Source organism: Erythranthe guttata, chromosome 11, assembly GCF_056151865.1.
Source record: "Erythranthe guttata isolate IM_541 chromosome 11, IM_541, whole genome shotgun sequence".
In the NCBI taxonomy this organism is placed as follows: Eukaryota; Viridiplantae; Streptophyta; class Magnoliopsida; order Lamiales; family Phrymaceae; genus Erythranthe; species Erythranthe guttata.
In genome coordinates this window covers 17,557,458-17,577,219 of record NC_142543.1, presented here as the reverse complement: position 1 = coordinate 17,577,219, position 19,762 = coordinate 17,557,458, and the positions used below count along the sequence as shown (strand labels likewise).

Here is a 19,762-nt window from a genome sequence, read left to right as displayed (position 1 = left end):
TATTCGTGCCTCCGAACAAATATTTTTTGCCTGGATTAAAATAAATTAATCATGAATAATTCTTTTTGGTCGCAATTTGGTACAAGTATACTAAATTATCATTTCGATAATTTAATACTAACGATTGTATTAATTTAAAGAGATTTAGCTGTTATACGTGAATAACTAAAATGGTCAACAGTTGGATGCATGTTTGACTATGTTGAACTTCATTTAATTTAATTTCTTATAAACAAAAAAAAAGAACTTCATTTTATTTTGTACATGTACTTAAAATAAGTAGATTCGTATAAATATTAAATATGTGTAAGAAATTATATTGTAATTCAACAAAGTTTAGAAATAGTAATTTGAATCGAAGAGACATGCATTAAAATATATTTTTTTTGTTGATCTTGCTCACATGTTTTATAAAATCTTAGCAATATTTGTTATACAAGTACTAAAAAAATATATTTTTATTTAAAATTCAAAATGTAACTTACACAAGTGTTGATATAAATATTTCAATTTTCAATTCACATACTTAATATAACCATTTTTAGATCCACCAATCAACAAGTTAAAATTAGTTTTGATTAAAAAAAATCAATTTGATTTGTGGATAACCCAATTAATCAACTTACACAAGAACGATAGCCGTATAAGAAATAAATCCAAAAAAATTGTAATAATAACAGGAAAACTCACCGTAGAGAGTGACTTAGATCGAATGACAGGTGAACGAATTCAGACAAACTGCAGAGAAATAGCTGTTCAAGGATTATGATCAAGAATTTAAATGAAACAAATATATGACTTTTGCAAACAGCAGTGAAATTTTGACTTAAAAAGTTATCTTAATTCCCATTATATATATTATTAATTTATTAATTAGTAGTACTTCTTGGTTAAGAAAAGATAATTCATACGTCGGCTACTTGATAAAGGCGGTCCGATTTTGATTTTCGGTTTCCCATGCAAAAGTCAACCATATCAACCTTTCTATTTGGCCAACCCCTCTCCTTGTACTTATTATCATTATTATTTTCTTTTTTCTTTTATGTTTATCGAACTAATATTGATGCGGAGCACTTGAAATGAGTAGTTTAATACAGTAGAACCTCGATAATTTCATAGTCGATAAATTAATAACCTCGATTAAATAATAGTTTCTCTCGGTCCCGACTCGGTGAAAATGTGTTAAATTATTAACTCGATAATTTAATAATTCGATAAATTAATAGAATTTTCCTAGTCCCAACTGTATTAATTTATAGAGGTATAACTGTAGTTGGATAGTACAATTGTTCAGGAATAAAGGTTCGAATAACATGAACAGTAAATTGATCTGAGTATGTAATGTTTGTTCTTCTTTTCTGCGAAATCACTTAACACGCAGGACCACGTCGGGGGATTTATCGACGATTATACCCAACACTTAAATCAGATGATATATAGTGTGATAACTAATTCTTGAAAACAATTAAGTCAATAAGAGATCATAAATCTTTAAATGTTGATTATACTGAAAATTAAATATATAGACTCACATATGCTTTTGACTATGAAATCAATGTGAATGGGATCAATTCTTTTTATTTTAATTAAGAATAATTATGCCAAATATGAATCAAATGATTATATTATAATATTTTAGGGACACGTTTCATATTGGTTTTTTATTTTGCAATATATCAATTACATGTGGATATTTAAACTTTTATCTACCAATAAAATAATAAATAAGTCATTGTGGCAAATAATCTTTGAGTGGGAACACAGTTCCACAATTTGACATTTTAATATTTTATCAACAACCCACTCTAACTTATTATAATTTTACCAAATTAGCAAATTCCTTATGGTTGTTGAGTTTGAAATTTATCACATCTTTTGTATGAATAATATATAAAGTTTAGAATAAAACCAGCTTTATAATTTACTAATTTAACTTTTGGGTAAATTACACTTATACCCCTGAGGTATGCTAAAATAATTTTAAGGTCCTTATGGTATCGATAAATACATTCACCCCTGAAATATAGTTAGAAACTTTAATGGGATAATGCGTTGAAGAGTTCTAACGGACTATTAACAACCAACCAAACCCGGCACATCCAATTCCATTCCGATCAACAACTTGGCGCTTAAGGCATTGGTTTGCTAAATCGACATACAAGAAGATTGTATCATGGGTTCGAATCCCATTTCCTCCGGCACGGAAATGAAATGAAAGGGGCGGGCGAAATACTAGCTGCAGTTGAAGGCGCTTTGACTTGAGAAGAAGAAGTGGCAAAGGAAGCGACAAGTTCCTCAGATAGGCACGGCCACCACCCATGACGGGTCCGAAACGACGCTTTCCCCGGGCAGAAGTCTAGCTCGATCAATTTTCAATGTTTAGCAATGCCGATACTGCATCTCGCGCATGCCATTGATTCTGATAAACATCTAAATAGATATTTTCTCTTTATACCGTGGATCATTTCTTCTCTGTTAAGAAAGAAGTGTGCAGTTAGCTTCTTCTCTCGACCAACTACGGGATGAACGCCAACCCCGCTTTTTTCACTCCTCTCCCTTTGGTCGAGTGGCTATCGCTCCTCTTCCGTATCTGTATATCCGCATCTTCCTCATATGTTGTTTCTATACCTTCAAAAAGGCCTATGATCCACCATACTTCCCCCCATACCCCATATGAGAGGTGGAGACTAGGGGTGGTAAACAAGCCGATCGCGAGCCGGCTCGACAAAGGCTCGAACTCGAGTTTTTCGAGCTCGAGCTCGAACCCAATTTTAGTTGTTCGACAGCTCACGAGACGGCTCGCGAGCTTTTTTTATTTTTATTTTTATATTATGTATATATTATTATTAATTATTATTATTATTATTATTATTATTATTATTATTATTATTATTATTATTATTATTATTATTATTATTATTATTATTATTATTATTATTATTATTATTATTATTATTATAGTAAATAGTCTATAATAACAAATATCTCTAGTATTTAAATAGAAATAAATCTATATTACTTAGATAATTCATAATAATATAAAATATTATTGTAATAATATATAAATATTTAAAAAAAAAAACTACGGTTCATTATTTATTTAATTTTTTTTCATTTTACTATAAATATTTTTTAATAAAAAATTAAAATTAATAATTAAAAAAAGGAAAACTAAATGAGCTCGAGCCCAAAAAAAAAAACTCGATAAGCTCGAGCTCGAGCCGGCCAAAACAATCGATCTCGGCTTGAGCTTGGTTCGTTCACACCCCTATTGGAGGCAACAAAGAACTATTGGTGATTTAAGAAATGTTGGTGGAGTCATGTCACTCTGTAACTCTATGTTATCTCCACCACTAGCTAAAAGTAATAGTCGGTTAGAACTCTATCGGAATATCGTATCCAACGCATTATCCCATTATAGTTTCTAACTATGTTTCAAGGGGATGAGTGCAATTACCGATACCACGGGACCTTAAAGTTATTTTAGCAGGCATGGGTGTAATTTAACCTTAACTTTTTAAACTTGTAAAGAATGCAGTGATTGGATAGAAATGAAATTTCATCAAAAAAAAAGGATAGAAATGAAATTAAAATTGTGGGGCCCTCCTTTTTACATTTTCTCGCCGGTTGCAACTCCACGGGCGGCAGATATATGGCATCTTCTCGTAGTCGTAGCCTCATGTATTATATCTCCGAGAATTCCTCCATTGTCGGTTTCCGGTGGAGCCAAACCAAATCATGGGGCTCCACGTGGTCGTTCCTCTTCGATCACCTCCATCGCTCTTTACATCTACAAACCACCGGCCATCATTCTCCACGCCCTCCTCCTTTTTTGCCGCCGCGGCCACCGTCCCATCCCAACCCCCTTGGCCCCCTCCTTGCCATCCACTTCCTTAAAATGGCCCTCAGGAACGGCACAACAGAGAAATGGATACGGGGAAATCCTATATAAAAAAAATGGATACAGAAACACGGGAAAATGTGTAATTATTAAAAATATAAGAGTATATTCATAAATTCTATAAATATTTTAACATTAACGTATATAATTATCGTCAATAGATATGTATCCACCAATTATATTCAACTTACAGTTACAATCCGTATTATCAATGCACAAATTATCTATCGGACATAATAAATTGTTTTACTATAATATTAAGGGTTTTTTGCAAGAACCACCCCTGTGTAATCTTTAATTGCTAAAAAAGTCCCCGTGTTAAAAATATTAGCAAAAACCCCCTATAAAAATTTGTCAAAGCTAATAAAGTCCTTAACTGCTTATTGTGTATCGCACGCGCGGGTTGTGAGAGTAGGTTGTAATTTTTGACCGGCAAAGACTTAAATACCCTTCTAGAAATTTAAAAAACTACAAATCCACCCCCAAAATTCCTATAAGCCCAAAACAAAGTTTTCCAAATTATCACTTCAGTCCCTCATAGTTTATGAAAAGCCCTCTTCTTCACTACATCTCAAACCACCACTGTAATGTTAAACCCAGCACTCCCATATGACCCATCACCTTCGCTACGCCGCCCCCTTACCATTTCCCCTGCTGTCTAGGATTGCCCCTTCCACTGTATCTCCATTCACCTCACCCCATAAATGCCCCCATAAGAAAACCAACAACTCTTTGTGCTTCCTTCACAATACATTAGGATCCAAATTCCCATTAGATGGATACAGATCCGAAAAAATCGAAGCAAAACTCGCCCCAATAATCCTCCGGCGAAGGGCTTTGGAGATATTTAAATTGGGTTTTTTAATTTTTATTTTTTTGCCGACTTTTCCGTTTAGGAGAAATCAAAATCGACGCGTTACGATGTGGTACCGTTGGTGTAGTCGCGCCGGCACAGTGCTGATGGGGAGGAAGAATTGGGGTGGCGGGGTTGGGGGATCGATGTGGTGGTGCTGCGACGGCAAATGTTTGGTAAAGAATTTTAGTTGGGGAGGGGGTGGGGGGTTGGCTACGGGAAGAAGATGCTGTCAATTTTTTTTAATGCATATAATTTACATTTATCTTTGTTTATTTGTTAAGTTGAAATATTATTAAAGAAAGAATTAGGGGTAGTTTTGTCCTTTCATTGAAGTCAACATCCAAATTTGATGAAAGTGGCTGTGTGCTATATAAAATAGATTATGGGGAGGTATTTGCTAATTATTTTAACACAGGGTGTTTTATGGCAATTCGAAATTACATAGGGGGGTCTATGCTATTAGCTCATAATATTAATATATCTACAAAAAAAATCAAAAGGCCACTCAAGTGAAAAATAGCATAATACTTCAGACTTTTTCAAACGTACGCAAATTTGAATCTTTATGTAAAGTAGATTTTTTTTTTTTTTTTTTTCGAAAATGAGTTCCTACTATTTCATTATTACCTGAAACTTCTAAATATTTATACTATCGTGCCCGAAACGTTTCGGACAGGGGACATGAAATTTCGGTTTCCGAAACGCTACCATTGCAAACCCTTTGGAAAGGTAAGGTAAGTATTTCCATATGACAATTATCTCATAATAACTTGCCTACATCTGAATTCCTTTTCGAAGGAAAGTCTCTTAGCGCGAACATTTTCCCTCTTTGTAAGAACTATTCGGAATCCATTCCTCATCTCTTTTTCCAATGCTCGCCCTCTTTGTAAGAACTATTCGGAATCCATTGCTCATCTCTTTTTCCAATGCTCTTCATTCCAACCGCTTCTTCGCATAATTACAAAAATCTCGTTCCATCCTAATACAAATTTCTACATATTATCATATTCTATTTCTAAAAAAATGCGGATCTTGCTTAAAACAAATTTATACACTATTCTGGCTTCATTTCGAAAACTGGTAACAACCAACCTCTGAAAAGCTGGTATCGGAGGAATAATCCATAATAGCATATCGGTTGTACTACGAACCCGAAAAAACTTGATATTTCACGTATAATCGTTGACACTAGTGGACATTTGGAGAACATTGACTGAGTTCACCGAAGTTGCAGTGAACTTTCGTTATCAGGAACTTAATAGCATATTTACTTTCGTTATCAGGAACTTAATAGCATATTTTTTGCATAAACGATCTATATTCTGTTTGTTCTCGCAGTACTACTACCCCTTGTAATCGTTTCGTGTTGTTAAGCTTATAATAACAACAGTAGCTTTTACCTGTTCGAAAAAACCGAGTTGCAAGATGTAATTCCCATCCCTATTGCCAAAAAAAAGTCTCTTCAACTATGGTTACAACACGAGCCGCCGCAAGAAGTAAAAATTACATATAATGTCCCATTCCACAACAATATTAAAAAAGAAAAAGAAAATTAAAAGTAGAAATATTATGTCCCATTCTTCCCAATCCCAACATTTATACCAATATCATTTTCTTGATCTCAATCAAATAAGATCCTATCACAATTGCTTATATCAAATCACATGTGCAACAAATTACGAGCTCGAACAAGCTTTCTTGAGCTCGCTGTACCTCTCGAAATCGAAATCACGAGCCTTCATCAACCGCTTCTGCTTAGCACCAAACCTGCTCTGATAAAACCCTTCGAATGAAGGCTCTTTAGATGTCCTCATAAAGTATCCATACGCACCCATGAAATACGTAGACGTAACAAAGAAACAAATAGGTTCCATTACATCCCATGATAATTCCCAGAATGTTAGCCTCATGAAGGCTGCTGTTTGGACAACGAGATAGCCTAATCCGAGTTTGAACTCCCGTTTTACGGCTAGGTCAGCATCAATGTCGATTGTTGATTTTTGTTTCTCCATTTCTTGGAGTTCTTTCTTTCTTGGATCGTCCAGTTTGGTGTGGGTTATGGTCAAGGGTAACAATCCAGTGATGGCTTTCATCACCTGTGTCAAAAACAACAGTGCGCAAAACAAACATTTTGGTAAAACATATTGCTCTACTTTTCACCTGCACTTATGATTCTTTCAAGTTCAAACACAATATATTATGTATACTATTCCAATGTATGTGTGTGTGTGTGTGTGTATATATATACCCTCCGACCGTGCTGAAAATTTTATCCCTGCCTCTCACATTACCAACGGGATTTATAACCAAATTTATATACTCCCTTCGTTTCAAAATAAGTCAAAAAAATTAAGGTAAACCGACACACGAAATCTAATTAATAGACTTCTTTGTAATGGAAAGCTCCGAATGACCCTTTACAAAATCTTGAAGAACATGAACAACGAGCAAAATTATCGGAAAAAAATATGGACAAAGTGAGACTTATTTTGAAATGCAGGGAGTAGTTAGTTTCTTTTGTTATTGTTATTTTTTTTTTTAATTAAGTGGGAAAAAATAATCTGCATTGATCAGAAGAGATTGCACCCCCTAATAAAAGTCACCATCTTGTTTTGGGCCAAAGATTGTTTCCCTGTGGAAGAAGACATAGAAACACAAACACATAATGAAAAAAAACTAATCAGTTTTCGGTAGTGATCTCCAAATAAAAAGTACTTTTTTTGAGGGGGGAAAGGGCAAAAAGGAAATCTAATCACTGTAATTAGGTTGTGATTCTAACCTTAATTATTACTCTACTCTGTAATTAAACACACGGAGTATGAACTATGAACAATAAACAAATCAATTGAAACGGAAATTGATGGATCGAGTGAATAAAAAAAAATTGGGGGAAAAAAACCAACCTGTTGGGGTTTGAGGAAGACGATGTTTCCGAGAACAATTACAGTTCCTGATTCGTCGAGTATTTTAGCGAATTCCAGAGATTGATCTGTACTCGAGCATACATTATCACAGATCTCCAGAAATTCCGAATACGAAACGACGTCGTTCTCCACCGTTTTCAGCCTCGATTTCACCGTTTCCAGCTGCGATAGTTTGAGGATTTTTTTGGCGTCCGCCACCGTCAGATTCGCCTCCGGCGATTCCTCCAATTCCGCCTCCATCTCCGCCTCCGCCTCCGCCGGCGGCGGTATGAGTCCGTCGAGCCTGATCCTATCCTTGGAGATATCCATCTCACGGAGCTTCTCCAGTAGCTTCTCTCCGGTCGGAAGGTACCGGATCGCCGAGGGGGACGCCGCCGCAGCCGAGTTACGGTGGATATACCGACGGAATATTCCATCGTCCCCTGGATCTAGGGCAAATCCATTCGGCTTCGACGGATGGTTCAGGGAGGCCGATTTGGCGGCGGAGCACGGCGACGAGGTGCGGCAGTTAGTTACGGCGGGGGTGTTCGCCATTCTCGATAAGCTGAAGAGGCGCTGGGTAATCGTCTTCCTAAACGCCATTGTTATCGATATTCTAGAGAGAGAAAGTATATAGAGAGAGAAACAACAATACGAAGGAGGAGTTGCAGAAGCATATGAAACAATTGATGAACTGTTCACCCCGAACCCTATGCACTTATATAGGCAGCTATTTCACACCACCAAAACGGAACCGTTTAAAGCAAAACCACAAATAAATAACAAATTACGATTATATTATTAAAATATTATTTATTTATTTTGTTAAGGAAAGTAAAAAAATAGCTAAATATATCGTATCACGCGAACGTGTCGCCACATAATATTTAATTTTTATGGTAAGTGTATATAATATGATTTTATCTGAGTTGACGCCAACGTATCGCCGCGTAATAATTAATTTATATTATATGGTAAGTATACATATATGTTAGTAATGTGATTTTATTTATTTTTACTCAATTCAAATATCAAACCTAAACGTATTCCAGCCTGTTGCCTAGCTGTCTGTCTTATCGGGAAAAAGAAATTATTTATTTTTATGAATTTATTTAATTTTCTTACATTTTATCGGATTTGTTGATTATGGTGTGTACATAATATTAGAATTGGTATTACAACCCAAAATAGTATATTTATTAAGAAAATAAAGTATTTTTGCAAAATATTTACCAAACTGTGTTTAATCTATGGTATTCTTTTATATAACAAGACAAGAAAATTTGATATGTACACAAGTTTCGAATATTTATATGTGCCTAAACATACCCGAAAAATACGAATTCCCCAAAAATTTGTATTTTTTCTATTCCGCCGAAAAATCGTTGGTTCTACATTGTGTGCAAGTTGTGGCAAAGAATCGGAGAGTGAAACACGTTGATTTTCTTTATGTGTTTTTAACTCTCTTATTTTTCAAACTAAATTTTAGTTATGGTTAAGTGATTAGTGGGCTAAGTAGTACTTAGTGGGTTAAGTATAGTAGTTAGTGGGTTAAGTAGTGCTTAGTGGATTAAATTGTGGATTTTATCTTAACTTCTAAACTAACCCACTAACCCATGTTCTTGAGTGCTCTTGTAGTTGGTTTTCTTGCAGATCATGGGCTGAGGAGTGGAAGCTTGAAATGTCTATAAATACCGATTTCAATACTCAAGGAAGTTGATTGATTCCGAAGAAAAACACCGAGAGCTGAAAAGATTACATGAGTATTTTAGTGTGTTTTTAGAATCGGTTGGTTGTACTCCTCATGAGTACAATCTTTACGTACTTCTCCGAAGTACATTCTTTGTAGTCTAGATTGTTTAGTATATATGTTTCTAGACTTGGTTGTAAGAATGATCAAGATAGTGATTCATTCATAAGTTCTTTACGTACTCCTCACGAGTACATCTTTGAAATCTAGAGTTTTTAATATTTTTCTTTTAGTATCTAGATTTGATTGTAAGAATGATCATGAGAATGATTCATTCATAAGGAAGAAGTTTTCGCACCTCTTCTGTTTGTATTCTTGGAATACTGATTTTAATATATATTTTTCCGTCCTGTAAAGGGCAAGTTCACAAGTCTTTACTTGTGAACATTTTTAATCCTGAGTATTGTCTTTTAATCTTTATATTTCCGCTGCATGTTATCTCAAGTGTCATAACACTCCAGATAACATCTCTGTATTAAACGAATTCGGGACCTTAAATTCTTTCAATTGGCATCAAGAGCCAACACTTGACGTATACTAAGTGTTTGTTCCTATTTTTTTCAGAAACGAATTCGTGATGGATACTCAGATGACTGCTTCTATGCGACCTCCTGTACTCGACGGCACAAACTACACCTACTGGAAAGTCAAGATGAGGGCGTACATCAAAGCCATTGATGAGAGAGCCTGGAGATCTATTCTCACTGGATGGAAACCACCAACTATCACAGATGCGGATGGGGATGTGTTTCCAACACCAGAATTACGGTGGACACCAGACGATCTATCAAATGCTAACCAAAACTCAAAGGCGTTAAATGCGATTTTTAATTCAGTAGATTTAACAATGTTTAAATTGATCTCAGTGTGCACCTCAGCGAAGGATGCTTGGGAAGTTCTTCAGCTGCATTGTGAGGGATCAGACAATGTCAGAAGAACTAAGCTCAGATTACTCTCTTCCAAATTTGAGAGACTGAGAATGGAGGAAACTGAAACAATTTCTCAGTACAATGAGAAATTGATTGATTTAGCTAATGAATTTCAATCCTTAGGTGGTCCCTTGAGCAACGAGACACTGGTGAACAAGGTATTGAGAACTCTTCCAGAAAGGTTCAGCATGACGGTTACTGCTATTGAAGAAGCCAAAGACACATCGTCTCTACGGCTGGATGAATTAATTGGTAGCCTAAAGTCTAGAGAAATGAACTTTGAAGATCAGAGAAAGGAGAAAGGAAAGGCTATCTCAAATGCACTTCAGGCAGAATTGGAAAAGGAAGATGTTGCTCCGGAATATGATGATGATGCAGAGGAATGTCTCAACAATGTTGCATTCCAAATTCAGAAATTCAATAGGGTATACAGGCGAAGTGGAATCAAGCCCAGACAATTATTTCCAGATGGCTCTCCGCAAAATCGACAAACTCAGCCCCGGAACAGATCTACTCCACAGAGAACATTTCCTCAAACATCTTCTCAGAACACTTTAAAAAATTCTTCATTTGTTCGTTCAAATTCTGAACCACCTAACTTAGATCACATTAAATGCAAGGCTTGTTCAGGATTTGGACATTATGCTAATGAATGTGCAAATACCTTGAGAAGAAGAGGAATGAGTTTGATTTGTGCTGTCAGTGATGAGGAGGAAGAGCAACCTGAACAGACAGAGGAACAGCAATCCACTAAACAAGCTCTCTCTGTCAGATATATCACTGGAAATGCTTCTGAAACAGAATCACAAGGAGTTTCTCTGGATGCTGCAACACCTTCTGAAACACTTTCAGTAACTGAAATTTCTGAGTTTAATACTGATCATTATACATGTTTAAACTCTATTTCTTTAAATGCAGCAGAATCCAGTATTGAAGCAGCTAGTGATGAGGGAGAAATGTGTAAAAAACTGGCTCTTGACCTGGAGAAGAAGACTCAAGCTCTGGATGCAGCCAACAAGGAAAATTCCTCCCTCAAAGAAACAATCACACATTTGGAGGTTGGTATCACCAAGAAGGATCTTGAACTGGCAAAGGTGAAAGATGAACTCAAAAAGGCAACTCTAGCAATCAAGAGGATGAACACTGGCACAACTAAACTCGAAGAGATTGTGTCAATGGAAAAGCACTACAAACATGAGGGCTAGGGTTCAAAAAACAAATGAAGCCAGTTAAGAAGAAATAAATTGTCTTTGTAAAAGAAAAGGGTGCAAACAGAAAGGAATGCAGGAAGTCCACAGTCACCACTCCAGATTCCAGAATAAGAGGTTATGTTTGCCATTACTGTTTCTCACCAGGACATATTCGTCCATTTTGTGAAAAACTCAGTAGTGACAAAATGTTGTGTAAAATAAGCCACATCACTCCAAGGAACACCTCAAAGAAAAAGGTAGAATTTACCAAAAAGGAGTGTAAAATATGGACTCCCAAAGGTAAACTTTTGTGCAAGGCAGTATACACCTCTTTAAATGCTAACATTTCAGGTTCATGGTACTTTGATAGTGGATGCTCTAGGTACATGACTGGAACAAAGGAATTTCTATCAAACTACCACACACTTAATGGAGGACGTGTAACCTATGGAGGAGGAGCTAAAGGCAAAGTGGTTGGACGTGGAACACTCAGTATTGAAGGACTTCCAAAACTTTCAAATGTCCTACATGTTGAAGGATTGGGGTCAAACCTCATCAGTATCAGTCAATTGTGTGATGATGATCTACGTGTAGAATTTGATAAATACTGTTGTTCTGTGTTTGATAATCAAAATCATTGTGTACTAACAGGTTCCAGATCAATGGATAATTGTTATCAAACAGGTGACACCATCTCATGCAAGAGCTCAAGAGTAAGTGAAGTAGAGCTGTGGCACCAGAAACTAGGACACACAAACTTCAAGAATCTGAAGCTGCTCAACAAGTACAATGCCATAAGAGGAGTACCAGATCTCAAGATCAAGGATATTCCTATATGTGGAATGTGCCAGAAGGGAAAGCAAACCAGAGTACCACACAAAGTGTTGCAACACGTTGGTACCACTATTTGTTTTGAACTTGTACATATGGATCTTATGGGTCCTATAGAGGTAGAAAGTCAAGGTGGTAAAAAATATGTATTTGTGTGTGTTGAAACTCTTTGTGGTAAGAAACCTAATCTAGAATACATGCATGTTTTTGGATGTGTTTGTTATGTCCTAAATAAAAGAGATCATCTAGCTAAATTTGATTCAAAAAGTGATTTGAGTTTATTTGTGGGATACTCTAGTAACAGTCATGCATATAGAGTATATAACTTAAGAACTCGAACCATTGTTGAATCTGTAAATGTGGTATTTGATGATTTTGCCGATCTCCGCAGTAAAACAGCTGAAGATGAAGTTGATGACCTGATTGCTGAAGGAAAAACAACCGGAGGAGACACTACTGCCACAGATGCTCCAGATATAAACAGTCCAGTATCAAGAGAAGAGGGTGTTGAGCCAAGTGTTACCACATCTGACTCAATACTTCCTACACAGAGCACAGAAGCTGAATTGCAGCCAACTCATGATGTCTGCTCAAAGGAACCATCAAGTAGAATCCAGAAAAATCACCCCTCGACTCAAGTTGTGGGAGACATCCTTAATGGGATAAGGACCAGAAGAAAAGAGAGAGTGAATTACAGAGATATGGTAAGATTTGCAAATTTATCTTCTGAATGTGCACTAACTGGAACTACTTGCTTTGTATCTTCAGTCGAACCAAAGAATATTGCAGAAGCACTGAAGGATGAGTTTTGGATTAATGCAATGCATGAAGAGCTGAATCAGTTCATCAGGAATGATGTTTGGTACTTAGTTCCCAGACCAAGTCATGTAAATGTGATAGGAACTAAGTGGATCTTCAAAACCAAAACTGATGAAAAAGATTCTATGTCTCACACTTTTGAAATGAGCATGGTAGGAGAGTTGAATTACTTCCTAAGACTCCAAATCAAACAGACAGGTGAAGGAATGTTTGTAAATCAAAAGAAGTATGCTCTCAATCTGGTCAAAAGGTTTGAGTTGGAGTCAACCAAGCACATGAAAACTCCAATGGGTTCAAGTCAAAAACTGTCCAAGGACGATGTTGCTGAAGATGTTGACAGCACCCTATACAGAAGCATGATTGGAAACCTTCTGTATCTAACAGCAAGCAGGCCTGACATTATGTTTAGTGTTTGTGTGTGTGCCAGGTATCAAGCTAATCCCAAAGTCACTCATCTTAAAGCTGTGAAGAGGATTATTAGGTATGTTGCAGGTACAGTAGACTTAGGGATTCAGTTTTACAAAGACACTAATACAAATTTGATAGGTTTTAGTGATTCTGATTGGGCTGGGGATATTGGTGACAGAAAAAGCACCTCAGGTGCATGTTTCTTTTTGGGGAATAATCTGGTTTCATGGTTTAGTAGAAAACAAAATTGTGTATCACTTTCAACAGCTGAATCAGAATATGTAGCTGCTGGAGGATGTTGTGGTCAACTAATTTGGATGAAACAAATGTTGGGGGATTATGGGTTAACGAGTGACACCCTGACCATATATTGTGATAATTCAAGTGCTATTGATATTTCAAAAAATCTTGTTCAACACTCACGAACTAAACACATAGATATTAAACATCATTTTATTCCTGATATAGTTGAGAAAAATATAGTGTGCTTAAAGTACATTCCTACAGAAGATCAACTGGCTGACATTTTTACAAAGGCATTAGATTATGAGAGGTTTTCTAAACTCAGAAAATCTCTCGGGATGTGTACTCAATAAACATGTCCTGAAATGTGTTGCAGCACCTCATCAAATATCTTAAGCTGCAACATAATTTACTGAAGCTTAGCTTCATTAAATAATGACTTCACTGTGATGGATTATTTTCTAAATCAGTAACTGGAAGTCTTTCACCTTGAAACGTGATCATGCTTCATGTAAACATTTAGGGAATAATTACACTCACATAAGTCAAACTCCTCTATTTTGATAGTCATATCTTAGTAACTGAGGAACCTTCAAACTGAACACTTGATCATGTTCCATGTGAATTGTTTGACTTGAAAATAAGAGTTTATATATTATTAAAATATATATATATATATATATATATATATATATATATATATATATATATAAATATATATATATATATATATATATATATATATATATATATATATATATAATAAAATCTATGCCTGTTAGCCAATTTCTTTTTCTCACACTATTTAATCATTAATAAATGTGTTTTTTATTTTTGTGAATATTTCGTGAGTGCTACTGTTATTATTTTTATTACTATTATTTATTATTGAATTATCACTATTTATATGGGTTATGGGGTTCATGGGTTAGTCTTTCATCTTCCACTAAGTCCACTCCTTATTGTGCCATGTGTCCCGTTTTGTTTTAAACTGCCACATAGACCTTTTTATTCTCCTTAATCACACTTTCTCCAAGAAAAATGCACACCACTTCTTCACATTCTCCACTTCAATTTTTTTCAAAAATTAGGGCTTATAAATTTCGTGCTTCTTTTTCGAAAATTCACACTCAAAAATCAAAAGCTCAAGAAGCAATTTTTTATCTACTGTATCATGGCATCTCCTCCTAGAAATCCTCTTCCAGCCGTTGATAATGTGCACAAGGATGCTGCAGCACCTGAACCAGCAGACCCTAATCTAGCCATCATCGTTCATCCTGTCAACCTTGAAGCCATGCCGACCAGCTTCATTGGGCCCGACGACGAGCTGAATCCGATTGACCCAGACGTTTTTCAGAACCTGGGTCCCTCTTCCACTCTAGGAAGGTTTCCTACTCGCCGGTCTAAGTGCATGAATCCCTTCCCAGATCTGAATGCTACTGGATCACAACGCCGGAGGGGATCGGAGGACATTCTCCCAGCAGAGGCGGCAGAGGTAGAAGAAGAAGCGGCAGAGTTGGTCGCACTCCAGTTAGGCCAAACCCACCAAGAGGCCTTCATTTGGTTGATGAAGAAACTGATGATGAAGAAGGAGATCCTACTTTTGCAGAACCAAGCCCAAGCTCTCTCCTCAAGCTCCACTGAGTCATCTTCCAAAGACTCACCTCCACTAGCATCAACTCAGGGGGAGACATTTCAGTCCAACATGGCAGCAACTCCCTCTCAACATCCTGTTTCCGAAGATGTTGCTGCACATGTTCCTGAAAATGCTGCTGCACCTACTGTCTCAGACAATGCTTCTCAAAATGTTGCTGAGGATGCTGCTCCTTATCAAGATGAGGAAATGCCAGACCTTTCTGGGATGTCCTTTGCTGAGCATGTAGATATCACCACTGCTGATGCCGAGGACTTTGCCACCACAGAAGAAACCTCACTTCCTACACCCTCAGCTCCAAATGAAGATCCTCTGGAAACTCTGGCAGAGGCAGCTGTTCAAGTGGATGCACCACCTTCCCAGGCTGAAGAGGAAGAGAAAAGTGATGACAGTTGGGAAGTGCCCTTGCCTCTTTCCGCAAGAATTTGCCATCCTCAGAGTCAGACAGTGATTCTTCCGAGGACTCATCTCAGATGGAAGAAGATGCTGCTCCACCTGTTGCATCACCTGAGCCAGCATGCATACCAGATGAACTTGAAGACTCAGAAGAAGAGGAATCTTCAGAAGAAGAAGAGCTAGACTTGGATGGGAAGGAACTGTCAACTCCTTTTGAGGTAAACAATGCTTTCAGTCCTATATTTTATTTTGAATCTGATTCAAATTGAGGAAAAGAAAATTTTCAAATGATGAGTTTGATAGGCATAGGATCACTGCTTTTCTTGATCAAAGTTGAGGTTGCCTGTCCTTATGATCTTTCTGTTGTGAAGGAATTTTTATGCCAATTTACAAACTTCTTTTTTAAAGAAAAATTCTCCAAACTTTGGAAAAAGTTTTTGTGCGAAATTCTATTTTTTTTTCCAAAATTATCAACTCTCATTTACAAACTCCTACTGTGATTGATGAGGATAATTATGGTGATTTTACTGAAGTTTGTAAGACTCTTTCTGGCAATCGTTTTAAATCCCTCTCTCATCTACTCCATTCTGATTTCTCAAAATTTTAAGATCTTCCCTGGAATGGAGATAATTTCCTCTCAACTGAATCAGGTCAAAATAATCATGGTACTGAAGGTGTTGCTCCTCATGTTGACAACACTCCTGACATCCTTATTTCTGTTTCTCGAGATTTTTTGTTAAAACAGCTTACTCACTCCCTAGTTCAGATCACCTATCATCAGTCCATGGTGAAGATGCTACAGAAATCTCTTTCTGATCAAAAAGGGGGAGAACAAGCTAGTCATAAGAACTTCTCATCCTTTGGATGCCAGAGGCAGAGCGTATGGAGTTAATGAAGAAGAAGAAGCAGAAGAAAGCAGTGGATCCAGTGCTAGTGATGGAGGAGCAGCAGCTGATACTGAGGAGACTTTGGATATTCTGCTCTAAAGTTATTTTTATGAACAATATTTGCTTTTGTTCAGTTTTTTATTTTCCCTCTGAATTTTTATGCTATGATTGCACTATTTTTGTTATTTGCTATATTGGTTGTCATATTCAGGGGGGGTTCAAGCAATGACTCAGGGGGAGTTAAGCTAAAATTTAGTTTTGATCCGAAAGTTAAAAAGGGGGAGTTTGAAACACGTTGATTTTCTTTATGTGTTTTTAACTCTCTTATTTTTCAAACTAAATTTTAGTTATGGTTAAGTGCTTAGTGGGCTAAGTAGTACTTAGTAGGTTAAGTATAGTAGTTAGTGGGTTAAGTAGTGCTTAGTGGATTAAATTGTGGATTTTATCTTAACTTCTAAACTAACCCACTAACCCATGTTCTTGAGTGCTCTTGTAGTTGGTTTTCTTGCAGATCATGGGCTGAGGAGTGGAAGCTTGAAATGTCTATAAATACCGATTTCAATACTCAAGGAAGTTGATTGATTCCGAAGAAAAACACCGAGAGCTGAAAAGATTACATGAGTATTTTAGTGTGTTTTTAGAATCGGTTGGTTGTACTCCTCATGAGTACAATCTTTACGTACTTCTCCGAAGTACATTCTTTGTAGTCTAGATTGTTTAGTATATATGTTTCTAGACTTGGTTGTAAGAATGATCAAGATAGTGATTCATTCATAAGTTCTTTACGTACTCCTCACGAGTACATCTTTGAAATCTAGAATTTTTAATATTTTTCTTTTAGTATCTAGATTTGATTGTAAGAATGATCATGAGAATGATTCATTCATAAGGAAGAAGTTTTCGCACCTCTTCTGTTTGTATTCTTGGAATACTGATTTTAATATATATTTCTCCGTCCTGTAAAGGGCAAGTTCACAAGTCTTTACTTGTGAACATTTTTAATCCTGAGTATTGTCTTTTAATCTTTATATTTCCGCTGCATGTTATCTCAAGTGTCATAACACTCCAGATAACATCTCTGTATTAAACGAATTCGGGACCTTAAATTCTTTCAGAGAGTTTCTTGCATGTGGCTTTGAATTGCCGTAATATGAGTACAATGTTACGTCGTAGGGCAACTAGCTGGAAACCATGCGCGCGAGCAAAACTTGACACACAACGGTTTACCTTGGCCATGAATTATTGTGTGGAAGGCCTGGAAAAACTCAAGATTATTGGGAAGGGAAGTGTATCGGGTGGAAGATGGAGAGAATTAAACGGGAGAGCGAGATCGTTATAGAAGGTGCGGCTCACGCAGCACTAAGAGCTATGTTCATGATGCGGAAAAAGAGGTGGTCGATGATTATTATTGAAGGGACAATCTTCATGGTTATCAACGCACTTAACAATTAGGGGCGGACACGGGGTTTTTCTTGGGGGTTGAAATATCGGGATAATTTAAGAGAATATATATATATATATATATATTTTTAATGGACTGAAGTGTATAAAATTAAAGGTTTGGGGGCGAAAGTGCATTAACTAATACATAATTAAAATAAAAAATTTATAAATAAAATAAAAAATTTGCTTAAATTTTTTTTACTTGGGGACGAGGGACACCCCAGCTATATGCATGGTTCCGCCCCTGTTAACAAGAATGATTATGCTACGTCTTCGTTCGGTGCATTCGTAGAAGATTGTCTAACTATTGCAACTTCTTTCGATAGGGTTTATTTTCAATTTGTAAAACGAACGGGCAATCATCGTGCTCGTGCATGCAATTGCTAAGTCGTATAGAATGATAGAATACAAATAATAATTATATGATTAAATATTTTAACAATTTATGCTCGTTTTTAATTAAAAATATATATATTATGTGTAACAAGTTGGATTAAAAAATATTGATAAAAAAAAATATCTTATATTTTATGTTGTTCAAACTTTTAAGGCAATAATAATTAAAAAAAAATTAATGTCGAATTAGGTGGAATATTCTGGCTACAGTCCCTTTCTATACCATATATTTTACTTTGCATGTGAACTAAATAACACGTTTTTTGGATGATGAGAAAAACGTGTTTCTACATTTTTCTTGCAATAACTTTGGGGTGTGTGTAACTTGTGAGTGTCCACTTATTGCTCTTTTTTGGGTAATTATAATATTAGAGGATCCCCTCAAACTAAACTATATTCAATATAAGTCACAATTATAATGTAAATGTTTAAGCCAAATCTATATTTAAGAAGAAGAAAAAAGGTAAATTACAACAACCACCCCCTAAGGTATGATCAAATTACGAAAACCCCCCTTTCTGTTTGGGTAATTACAACCACTCCCCTCAATTATAAATCTTCTTACACGTCCACCCTTGCAGTTTTAAATTTAGTGGAATTTTCTAGATTATATGGAATATTCTTAATTTTGGACCCGTTTTATCCCATTTGAGCTCCACGTTTTGAAACTAGATGATCATAAGATGTGTTTTTTGACTTGTATATATCAGATTGTGGTGCATCAGAAACTGTTTCACAAAACGAGTACAAACTAGAAAATATTCCACGGAATCTAGATGATTATGTTGAATTTGACACCATAAGAATGGAGATGTAAGAAGATTCACAGTTGAGGGGATATATATAATTATCCAAACAAGAAGACTTTTTTCGTAATTTGACCATAATTTGGGAGGGTGGTTGTAATTTACCCAAAAAAATAATAATAACATACCCTTGTTGAAAATATGATAAACTCACTATACTCAACGTCTGCGATTTGCTACTATTTTCGACATGTTACAGGCCATTGGGTACGTTTTTAGGCTGCTTCGACTGCCTGGCCGCGCATTCTAGGGTTCAAAATGGCACTCTAGGTTTGCTTATCTTTTTTTTTTTCCGATAATTCTCAAAATGTGGCTAATACTCCTGAAATAGATAGAGTAGACATGCAAAA

The 19,762-nt window shown here is 36.1% G+C and overlaps 1 protein-coding gene across 1 annotated transcript; it reads right to left on the bottom strand.

The window, feature by feature from the left end:
- Window positions 1–6,175: 6,175 nt before the first annotated feature.
- On the bottom strand, window positions 6,176–8,405 carry LOC105955816 (calcium uniporter protein 3, mitochondrial). Its single transcript, XM_012979613.2, has 2 exons — window positions 7,661–8,405; window positions 6,176–6,853 (listed from the first exon to the last, which is right to left on the bottom strand). Exons 1-2 carry the CDS (start codon window positions 8,261–8,263, stop codon window positions 6,434–6,436), a joined length of 1,023 nt encoding a protein of 340 aa, XP_012835067.1. The 5' UTR covers window positions 8,264–8,405; the 3' UTR covers window positions 6,176–6,433.
- Window positions 8,406–19,762: the final 11,357 nt, after the last annotated feature.

Excerpts from the sequence above, each read along its gene's own strand:
- LOC105955816 (XM_012979613.2), bottom strand. The coding sequence starts at position 8,263 with ATGGCGTTTAGGAAGACGATTACCCAGCGCCTCTTCAGCTTATCGAGA. Across the intron at positions 6,854-7,660 it reads TCTTCCTCAAACCCCAACAG|GTGATGAAAGCCATCACTGG; the intron begins GTTGGTTTTTTT and ends TTTTTGACACAG.